This window comes from Carassius gibelio, chromosome A18 (assembly GCF_023724105.1).
Source record: "Carassius gibelio isolate Cgi1373 ecotype wild population from Czech Republic chromosome A18, carGib1.2-hapl.c, whole genome shotgun sequence".
Lineage (NCBI taxonomy): Eukaryota > Metazoa > Chordata > Actinopteri > Cypriniformes > Cyprinidae > Carassius > Carassius gibelio.
Genome location: NC_068388.1, coordinates 11372166 through 11384241, shown reverse-complemented (window position 1 = coordinate 11384241; position 12076 = coordinate 11372166). Strand labels below are relative to the sequence as shown.

At 40.1% G+C, this 12076-nt stretch overlaps 1 protein-coding gene across 1 annotated transcript in view; it reads right to left on the bottom strand.

The window, feature by feature from the left end:
* Nucleotides 1-10515: 10515 nt before the first annotated feature.
* The window catches only part of LOC127933905 (multiple C2 and transmembrane domain-containing protein 2), a 42718-nt gene continuing 41157 nt past the window's right edge, over nt 10516-12076 (bottom strand). The window contains exon 23 of the mRNA XM_052531013.1: nt 10516-11231. Within this exon, the coding sequence (XP_052386973.1) occupies nt 11163-11231 (69 nt within the window). The 3' untranslated portion in view covers nt 10516-11162. The remainder of the gene's footprint in view (nt 11232-12076) is intronic.

The following is a 12076-nucleotide window of genomic DNA, read 5'->3' as shown; positions in this document are numbered from 1 at the left end:
GTTGAAATTGTTTTTAGATTGAAATAGTTCTTAAACATCTCGAATCAAAAATAACACCGCTGCTATTGTGTGTGCGTCCTCGAAAACAGCCTGTTTGAGTCCTTGGTCTAGAGCCATCTACATGGGAGGTGGGTTATTCAGAGGCCACAGGCATGGAGCTTCAGACTGAGTCATTGAAGGAGTAACAAAAGCCATGAAGGCTTGCGACGGAAACGGGGGTCTGCCAGCGCTTCTCTGCCCCAACGCTGAACACAGGCCCTCCAGGCAGTACGGGGCGAAGCAAAAAGAGGCACTGCACGATCTGAGCTACAGAACAGCCCTTTCACTCCAGAGAAGGGGAATCAAATGAGACTGGGTGTGGGGTCCGCAGGTCAGCGAGCAGGTGGGCGCGAGAGGGAGAGGGGGAAGAACGGGTGGCGGAGCGGGCTGTCACATCTGGGCCGAATTAGAAAGGTAAAACAACCGAGGCTGAAAGCAAAAGGGAGGGATGTGTGAGGATGTGAAAGACAGATCTGCTTCTAAAGTAAGACCAGGTTAGCGAGGCAGCAGGGGGCCCAGATGAAAGTGATTAAGCGCCTGGCTTTGAGAAGCAGGTGCCCCTTTGCTGGAGAGAGCTTCCCCTACACATCTAACCACAGACCGACAGTGTTTACACTACCTACAGTCAGGCTGCTATGTGACTCACTGACAGACAACCTGGAAAATGATCAGCTGCAGAGCTTTTGCTTCACTTTATCTCATCTATCTTGAAGACTAACAAAACTCAGCATTTTGGACTTGATTCAAATGGCTTGAATTAAAATTATTGCAACAATTTTTATACAAATTTAAATTACATATTAAAATGTAAAATTATGCCAATTGTGTTTTATTAAAATTGAAACTAATAATATTGTTGTCTAGTATCTAACATTTTATTCTTATTATTATGCACATGAATAATTAAAAATGCTAATGGTCTGTTTTTAAACCATACAAAAACAAATCATCTGCAATTTTAGCTTGATTTATTATGTGGCAAGCAGTTTGTACACTATCATATGCACCTGGCATAAAACGTAACATTTTATTTTATGTTTATTATGTTTAGATGGTTTGAGATATGAATTAGTGAAGCTACATTTCCTGATTGCATTTGTTTTAACCTGTGTAGTTCCGACTTTATTAAACATGGCTATTCAATTATTGAAAGTGGATTACCTCATCTCACTTTACCTCATCAATTAATTGTTCAAGAGTTATTTAAAACTATCGTGCCGTGAGATTTCTTGGCCAGTTGATTTAATGTCGTCGGCTCGCCCTTTCTCAACTCAAACCAGAGATCAGAGAGAAACAATTCCTCCAGCAGCCGATGAATACAGTGTTCTGAATAGTCCCATAATTCCCCATGGCTCTATAATATTCACTGTCTAATCTTCTTGTCCTCCGTGGTTTCCCCAGCTAGGACTGACACATTTGATCATTGATTCATCGCTACATTAACTATAGCGGTAATCAATTATTCCAACAGTTTTTGGGGGGAGAAACAGAGGCATATTAAAAAGGCATTTATGTCAGCCTCTAGGTTCTAAAATGTTTTGGGTGCAATGTGAGCTTTGTCTGACGATAAGCGCTTCTAGCATTTTCCCATTTCTCTCTCCTCTTTGCCCATTCGGCTGCTAACTTGGTTAGGCAGCACAATGGAGTGGAACATTTCCCTGGTTCGCTTTTCCCATTTTACTGAATTTCATTGCACCGTTTATTGCAACATGACAAGGGTAGCTCTGTGGGGCAGCATTTGTTTCCATGCATCTGTTGGCTGGCGAGTGGGAAGAGCCCTGGCTAGGCTTGAAGGCCAACATGTAGGAGTCAGCCGCTACACAAACTTACATATAGAGGCTATGCTAAGCAGCCTAAGCAAATCTTCATTTAATATGTCTTCCTGAAATGTGACATTTTCGCTGGAATTTTCTTTAGCGCTGGTAGACAAGTGCAAGGTTTCTGACCTAAATAGAATATATGAGATAAACACTTCGTAGGACTATATTAACACTCAGTACTTCAACATTTGCTCATCTTAAAACTAGTCACGCCCTTCTCTAAAATACTTGATTGTGATTGGTGAGTCGTTGCTTTCAGCTGTTTCACCCGCATGCTCTTCTGATTGGTTCTGATTTGTGGTTGATTCTGTTCCGTATGGTGAGAACACATCTAAATATCGAAAAAAAAAATCCTTTTAAAGTTGTCTTAATGAAGTCCTAAGAAATGCATATTACTAATCAAATCCTTCTCACAGTATCACAGTATGAGATGTTAAATTAATTTCTGTCCTCCACATCACTGTCATTCGAGCCAAAAGCTTCAAATAATTAATTCAAGTCATTATCATCACTGTATCATCATCAGACTGGACAGAGTACCTTCTTCTCATAATTCAAATGTGAAGAGATTAGAGTTCATTATGTCTTGCGAACAGCTCTACCTGTAGGTGCCAATTTAGTGGTAGCTGAAGTCTTGCCATGGAGGAATCCTAAATAGTTAGCTTAATTACAATTTCACACAAATCAAATGAAAGAATGAAGGAATCAATAAATCAGTAGATCTCTGGGTAGGCGTCTGGGCAGACCTTATTCCTTTATTTGTTTTCTCTTTTTACCACTCCTCTCCTCGTCAGTGGGGAGCAGGAATCCCAAATTACTCACAGGGTTATGGGGGCACACTGCCCTGGAGCCCTGCACCCCATAGCAGAGGTAACGTATTCAATGGCCTGGGGTGAGTGGTGCTGAGAGTGAGCCCTGCTGCATACTGATGGGTGAGCAGCGGAGGAAATGATTGGTTCAGTGGAGGAGAGGGGAGAGAAGGGCAAGCACAGGGAGATGATGGCTTTGTTTCCCCCTGTCTGTCTCACGCCTAGACTCCTCCCCCTCCTGTCATCATCCACCCCATACCCCTCAGACATGCACTCACATGCTTCTGTCCATCAAAATTCTTAAAGAGGTACTTCACCCAAATATTAAAATACAGTCATTATTTACTGACCCTCATATCGTTGTTACCATACAGAGCTGCTGAATGGAACGCAATTTATTATTATTTTTTTTTTTTTTCCTGAACTATGCCTTTAGAATAATAAAAAGTCTTTGCTGTCAGATGATGCTCTTGGTAGACACTCTTGAAAGGCAGAAAATGAACGAGTCATGGAAAGTACAGTACTGTATATCGTCATGCTGGTCTCAATGAGAGGCAACCTGGAAAATGATCAGTTTCTTCAAAGTTTGTTTTAAATCATTTGTCTCGAACAACCACATTTTTATTCCAATCATAAAGGAAGGAAGTTAATATCTATGTGAGTTTTTGCACATTTTATTCAATGTGATTTTAATTAGAAAATTTCGAACACTGACTTTTCGTTTTACATTTTCTACCAGGCTTACAAAGAATATAGCAACCATCAGAATAGCCAAAAAAATTGACATACTCCTTACATTGTATTATATATATATATATATATACACACACACACACACACACACACACATACACGCACGCACGCACACATTTAGCCATTCATTTAACCAATGTTTTAATCATTTCAAATCTAATTTATTTTCATATGCAACAAGCCATGGATAAATGCTGTTGTTATGTACATATATATTATGTTTTGTACTAAAATACATTTTCTACTATGCTTCTTTTTCCCTGCAGTTCTGAAGAGGTACAGATGTATTTGTAATCCAGGAATTATCATTTCACTACATGGTCACCACATGTCTGAACGGTGCACCGTGCAGCTGTGGCATAGAGGTAAGTAGAAAAATCTAGCCTCCACTGCTTGTCAAAGCTAAAGACGAGAAACTAACAATGGCTTTAGTTTGCCGGCTAATTGGGCCCCGGTGGCTGACACCGTAGACTCATGAGCAAAACAAACATCATTTCAATATCTCAACAACTGGACCCTTTAAGCCATGATCACAGAGCAAAGTGGCTCCTATGCAAGAGCACATCTAATTAATCAGAATCGGGAGCTTTAAATGAAGTTAAATCCTTTTCTTAACATCAATGGTGTGTTCAATTACCATGTGCGCAGTGGCATGCTTTAGATCTGGAGGACGGTTCATGTGGCTGTAATTAGCAGGCCTTGTTAATGAAAGAGGAGGCAAAGCATGCCCAGAGATTGACTGTACTATCAGTGGCAGTGGGCAGTGATCTTTGGAAACCTCAGTTTCCAATTATAATTGATATGTAGGGTGATTTCAAGAATTTTCAGTTTAAAACACAGACATTTTTTCACAGTAAGGGAAGACAAATGTAACCATTATTTTCACCAGAGATAGGACAGGAAGTGAGACCAAACCCTACAGTAATTGGTGACCATGAATGCATGTTTTTATATGATATTGAAGGAGTGGGGTGGGGGCAGACCATCAGAGAATATTCTTTGCATGAAACTTTCCATAAATTAGTATATATCTCATTGAAAAAAAAAGTGTTAACTGGAAAATGTTTTTACATGATCTAAACTATAAACATTCGTCAGGTTGACAAGTTACAATAAAAGAATTGCAACATAAATCACATACATTTTTAATGTAACCAATTTTTCATTTTTAACTAAAAAATTAGCCGTTTCATATTGCACACAAAAGCACTATACTAAATATCACAAAAACAGCACTTTCTGACTAAATTTAATAATTTAAGCAGTTTATTTTTGGGTTTCATTTGGTGTAGAATTTGTCATTTATGGCTGAAAATACTCACTTTATTGTTGATTTTGTTGTATAGAGCTTTAATTCTTTTTACGCAGTAGAATCGCTGTCAGTTTGAAAGCGCTAATGCTGCTTTTGCTGTTACACTGTTGCTTACAAACTGCTTGTACTGCATTGCATGAACCAGACTGAATTGTAAAAAACAATCAACCTGATTGTCTTTTTGTGCAAGCTTTTACTCGACGGTGCTGTGATTTCACCCCGTCACTTTTGTGCACTGGCACATTCCAGAACACCAGATATACATATTAATCTGACTCCTATAGAACGTGTCAGATAGAGGTGTCCTAATTGTGTCCTTGATGAAAGGCTATTAATATTGAGCACTTCTGCAGTCACCCATGTGTCTGCATTTTTTTTTTTCTTTACCGTGAGACAAAAAGAAGATCTCTTCTTATCTCTAATGATACCTGAATCCCATGAGGTGAGAAGAGAAACTGCGAGTGGCTCTAGTAGATTCATCAAGGCAAATATTGTGTTCTTTCCTCTGGAGGCTGAGAGTCACATTGCATTATATCACTGTTAATTAAAATGAAATATGCGGTTAAATTATTCTGTGTATTGTTGCCTGACGGGGTGTGCGCACGCTAAACACCGACCATTGAGGCGACAACAGATAGCTAATAAAGGTGTCTTTCTCTCTTTGTCTTCATCTCCATATCTTCCTTTCTATCGTTTCACCAATTTCCACTTCCATAGCGTTCTGTTCTCAAGGTCCTTACTCAAGTGTGCACAATGGAGAAAAAGTGATCTCCCATGTTTATTAAGCAACATTTTTTCTTGATTATTGTTATAATGTGTCACTGAGAGGGCTGTCCTGTTCTATTAACATTGTTTAACATTTTCTTGCTTTGACGATAAAAGGAAAAGAAAAGGATGGAAAAAGTAAACAAGCTCCTCGCAACCAGTTATCAGAGCTGAGAGCTTGTCGCAGAAGGGGTGACGGTCAGCGGCCCTCCTCATCGTCCTTTCATCTAAGCCTGGCCTTTCTGATCCAAGAGCAGATTCCGTAACAGAGGGACCTCTGGCCCCACGCTGCTCACGGCCCGCCTGCCCTCAGACTCACACTCCGTATCTCAGCGGCACTCCTCGCCCCTGCCAGTGCCCCTGAGACTGGCCACCACCCCAGCTGTTAGCTACATTCTAATGCACTCCGAATAATATTAAAGCCAAATCAGTTGAATTTATTAATCTGGACAGGCCCCTAAGAGAGATGCTTTGAAAGGCCAGCGACTTAATTTTAGCTCTTAAAGGCTACTCCGGTGCACTTGAAGTATTGTGAGAAATTACGGCTCAGTGTCAGTGAGTGTAATACACCCCCTGTAAACTATGAGTTTGCATGCACCCTCAGGCTCAATTGCAGTTGAGACTTTAAAATCTTCGACAGACTGAGCATGTAGGGTTAAGGTTCTCAGTTGGTGTGGCCAACCCCGAGAAGAGTAAAAACAATCGCTTTGGTCATTTGGATCTCATTAGTGTCTGATTCCAGGAAAGCCCTTCTCATTATTGTTGTCAGAACTGAGGCCTGACCTTGGCGATCTCAATACAGCGACGCTGAGTCCCTCAACAACACTACTAGTCTCTGATGTGTTTTTATTTTGACGTACTACTAAGGAAAACAAATCAAAAGTAAAGTAATGTGACATCTTTATGTTAACAAGAAGCTTATGTTTATTGCTGGCTTATGAAGACTACAGAAATACACAGTGAGTAAAGGAATAACTAAATCCCTTTAACGAAAGCACCCGCATAACAATAATTGAGGACCACGGGCATCTTTTATTAAAATGAGATTTGGTTGGCATTGCTTCTGAAAGAGAAAGCACCACCTGCAAAAGAAGTATTGCAGCACTCTTACTATCTGGCGTTTCAGTTTGACGCCCGCTTCGGGGCTGCATATCAGAAAAAAAAAAAAAAAAACAGGTTGTAGGGGTCCTTGCGCACAGTCTGCCCATGGTGCCGCCTGAAGGACTACCATGGAAACACGGAGTGCGACAGGCTCTGGGGGGACTTGCCACAGCTGCAGGCACTTCCTTTCTGACAGGCTGATGAAGACATCAGCTTCAGACCAAGCAAAACAACAACTACTGAAGGAGAAAAAGAGAGAGAGAATGATGCAAGCAGTGTTAACTGCTGTGTGGATGAGATGTTCATTAGTGGGTTTGGGGAAAATATTCAGGGACCATATTGCCTGTTTAGTAATCTATAGAGATTTGAGGTTTCAATCCCAGGAGACAGAGGCAAACTGTTTTTTTTTTTTTTTTTTTACATGATTTTGTTTATTAGACAACGCAGCAGGGGGAGAAGGGGGGGGGCAATGTATTGTCTATTGTCCTCCATCAATACCTACGTTTTTGTCCAAATTTTGATCAAATTTGTAAATATTGCATACTTAAAAACAATTAGTAAAATAAAGCAATGTTTCAATCTTTTGTGTTCTGGAGAATAAAATAGTCACTTCTCTGTAAACTGCCACAAATATGAAATCTAAAATGAAGCCACTGGGGGGACACTGAATAAAATAACTCGCCTATTTAGGAGAAAATCTTAAAACTAATGCGCATGTCAGTCCTAAATTTAGGATTTTTGCTCAAAGAGTATTTCACAAAGCATTTTAGCTCTAAAACTAGCTCCTAAATCTGTGAATCTTGCATCAATTTTTTTCTTTTGACGTATTTGCATGTATTGCCATCAGTCATTTTTTATTCTACTATGTTAATTAAAAGGCTGTTTATAAGCATATTCACTAATTGCTTACGTATAACATATACTTGTTTAATTAGTGACAATTAGCCTGCATTTTAATATGACAACATTTTTATTTTTAAACCTTTATATATTGCAACATCATGCTCTACAATAGTTCTATGAATAAAAACTCTACAGAGAACCCTCCACTATCAGCCAATAACTATGTGCATGCTGACATCATCCATAGCAACGAGGTCAACCCCGCCCTTACTCTTCTTACTGTCTCAGCAGCTTTGTGGATAGGAAAACTCTTAGCTAAAAACTTTTAATTCTATTTAGGAGAATTCTTAGTGGTTAGATAAACTGTTTTGTGAATACAGGCCCTGATCTATAGTTAATGGATAGTGCATATTTAACATGAAAGCTGAAGAAGAGAGAGACATTTAATAATTAACAATATCTTAGTAAACAAATCTTTAGGTTTCAGGATTTTTTTTTTATTTATTTTTTTATATATATATATATATTTGAATAAATCTGTATACACTATATAAAGTTATTAAATTTACAAGTGTCTTTTTTATGATTTTTATTCATGCAAGCTATACCTTCTGACCTTTAAATCAAACAATACTCATGATTTTAAGACATCAATTACTGCTTTATTTAATCAGAAAAACAATCTTAAGGTTATTTTTATATTGCACTTTAATTTGCTGCTGCACGATCTAGAAGTTGCTGACTTTATCGCACACCAGACGCTTTATTCTGTACTCTCATTCTCAAAATAAATGCTCAAAACAGTGAATCTATCAAGAATGGCCACACTGCTGACGTGATCTTCTCGCTATAACACCCTGAGCAAATTTGAGTTACACGACTTATCGGCAAGAAATATTGGCATTAGTTTTCATATCGGACCGATATTTAAATTTTAAGCCATTATCAGCTGATTTCAATAAAGTTATGATAATATTGTGCATTACTAATAAAATCTGAACGTAGACAGCACAATATGCTTAATTCAGTCTTCTTAATACACCACACCACAATGTCACAGACCATACTTGATACAATTGTTTTCTGTTGGAACAAGCTATAAAAAAAAAAAAATTCGGACTATAAGTCGCACCTGAGTATAAGTCGCATCAGTCCAAATATACGTCATGATGAGGAAAAAAAAACATATATAAGTCGCACTGGACTATAAGTCACATTTATTTAGAACCAAGAACCAAGAGAAAACATTACCGTCTACAGCCGCAAGAGGGTGCTCTATGTTTTCAGTGTAGACTACAGGAGCACTGAACAGCATAGAGCGCCCTCTGGCGGCTGTAGACTGTAATGATTTCTCTTGGTTCATTTCTCTCGGTTCATGTCAAGTTAATTTCGATAAATAAGTCGCACCTGCCTATAAGTCGCAGGACCAGCCAAACTATGAAAAAAAGTGCGACTTATAGTCCGGAAAATACGGTACTCACAGTTGATGTTAGTGCTACATGTTAGAGGGTGTGCTTATATTTTGTGCATTAATTTTTTGCCCACAATTTGGATTTTCTAAATGTATGACGCATCAAAGCATAAGATTTTCATCAAGGCAGTTTACCCAAAGATACTTGTCAACACAAGCTCTCGAAGATGAATGCTACGTCGGGCCTCTTTTTACAATAGATTACAATTGGCCACCTCTCATTCCATCTGCGTTTTTGAGACGGTCTTGAATTTTTGAAGACCACTGCTCTCCTCCAGCACAAACACTTCACATCCACTTAAGAGGCTCACTTTCAAGTTTTGGTGCTAACCCGACAACTAGCACTTTCCTGCAAGCATTGTTTAATTGGTTTCACCTCACACAGACATCTGATGGGGTCTCATTTACTGAGCTAAGGGACACTGGCCCTCCCCTCCTTGCTCTCCCTCTCTGTGGCCCCCCAAGAGGAGTCTGTGCAGGAGTTTGTGTGTGGGATTTCTCTCGTCAGAGCGTAGTGGGTCACATCTACTCCACCTCGCTTTGAATCGGACCCCCGGTGGCAGCTCCTGGGATAGTGCCTTGATGTCTCTATCAGACTGTCAAAAGAGATAGCCCCGGGCTTCAGCAGGTCCCTGAGAGCCAATCAAACTCTTCAAGCTGCACCAACCAATGCTCTTTCACCAGCACCAAACTGCAGAGGAGTGAAGGGTGGGTGAGAGAGACGGAGGGGGGCAGGCTGGGATGCTGAGCACTCCAATCAGTCTGAACAAACTCCCTGAGCTGGGGCCTTGGGCTCATCTGTATGGCTACAGCTATTTTTACAAAGCATCCGCTCGGCTATTTACCTCGCTCGCTAAATTATTGAGGGAGGGCAAGCGAGTCGATGACATCTGAGGAAGTTTCTTCTTTCTGTTCGGTTTTACATTTCTTTGAAATAAACTTTTTCCTGCTCACTCTGATAAAGTTGTTTGTAGATCGAGGTGAAGGACAAAACGTAGCACGGTAAAAAAAGATGCAAATGAACACAGCGCTCACTGATAACTGTATTAATATGTTAATAATCGCTTAATATTAATTTCTAATCAACACTCTGAATGCCAACATTCAAGATGCACTACTTTGGAAATGTTTCTTTCAATAAAAATTACTCTCTTGATAGCGAATAGGCTGGAATATGTCTGTAATATGAATAAATAAGTTGATGAAGCAGGAAATCTCCATTTGCTCTACTTGAAGCCCCATCACTGGTAACACTACAGAGTGATGGGTCTAGTAGAGAGCCATTAGGCACTGGAGGTGATTTTAATGAAAATGGGAGACGCTAAGTGTGGGGTATAGAGTGTATATACTCACTCACTCCCTCTCTTCCTCTCTCTCAATCTCCCTCCCTCTTTATGAGAGATGAGCTCTCTCATCTGGACTTTGTTATTGTCAGCGAACTATAAAAGCGGTGCATTAGCTGACTGCTCTGGACACACAGAGACTTTGATGTTTTCCTCCAACAGTGACTAGCATCCTCTTCTGAAGTGTGGGCTGGTGTATCTTTTTGACAAATAACACAGAGTTAAGGACATGAAAGAAGAAAAACACATTTCAAAAGTCAAACTTTTCAGTCATCTTCGTTTCATCTTTATCTGCTGCATACAGTAAATGTACAAAACACGGAAGATGCATAGAATAAAACAAACAGCATATATAATAAAATAACAATTCTTAACAGTAGGATTCATTTGCATGAATAAAAATGGTACATGGCATTTAAAACAGCTTGAATGTTTTCCACCGTATAAACAACTTTATCATAAATAGATTTTTCCCTCATTTATATATTCCCTGCTGTAAACACAAACAACAGGAAGCACGTACAGGTATGTGCGCTGTTTTGTGGCTAACTTTTCGTTTGTTAAATGAACCAGAATGTGGTCTCTAAAAAGACATGAATATATGAAAAGGCTGTGTCGTATTTCATTGCATTTCAGCGTGACCACATGCAGAGGCTGGTGATGCCCATCTTTACCTTCATATGCTCAGACACAGTGACCATGCGAGTTCGTGAGGGGCAAAGGCCCCATCAGGAGGGGCCCCTCAGACACACACACACACACATACACACACAGAGTATCATACAACCGATAAATACACCTCAGTGGAAATGTGGATGATTTGGCACTCGCACGGCACATTGTGACTTAAACAGACCGTGTCTTGAAACGCCATCCGTCCCTTTCATCCGACACGTCCGTCGGGTTTCAGCGCAAGCGTTTCTTCTTCGGTAGGCCCTGGTTGCCGGGCTCAGCTCTTAGCTCGCTGTACTGCACCTGTAAAAACAAACAGCTCTTTGGTCAGACACAGGTAATCGGAGCTGAGGCCCGCTCACGGTAATGGTTCCCCTGAGGAGAGCCGGTGCAGGGGGAAAGCCAGGCGGGCGCGGCTGTAATGAATCATGTTTTAAACACAGGAGCAGAGGGGATTAATCACAAGGAAGAAAGATTTGAAAAGTCAAGGGTTCCGTACCGACACAGTGGTGACTACACCACCCCCACCTATAAGGGAGCGATACCGGTTGAGGAGACCCGCTGTCTTAGGTCCTCGCAAACCGAGGAGTTGCGAGCTGTGTCCTTCCTGAGAAAAGTTTGTTCAAGACTAATTATAGCAGCTTGTAGGCAGGAGTAAGTGCCTGTACGGCTTCGGCTGGGGCATTGCGGTTACAGATGATCACACACTTCCCCCGTTTCAGATGAACATGCTGTTTACTTTACTTAAAGCAGATAGTGAACTCAGGTTGGAGGTGAAGGTCGTCATGATGAAAGTAGAGTTTCACTGAGGTTTGAGAAACTGAACAGGAATATTTTTCCTGCAGCTCAAAGCATTTCCACGTTTAACTACTAGACTGCAACTACATGTATTCAGATTTGGCATTTAAAAGATAAATACATCTTCTGTGCGTTTAATGAGAATTTGCTATATGACTACGAAGTCAGTCCTTCTCTTTCAAGTAATAATGTTATGATTTGGCATGTGAAAATGATCATTTTTAGTCCATGACTAATAAATGAGCCTATGTACCAAATTTAGGTTTCATTCCAGATGCATTTGAATTTCAATTACAAACTTGCTGGTCATTCAATATAAGCAGCCAACCAAGCTATTTAATATATATTTT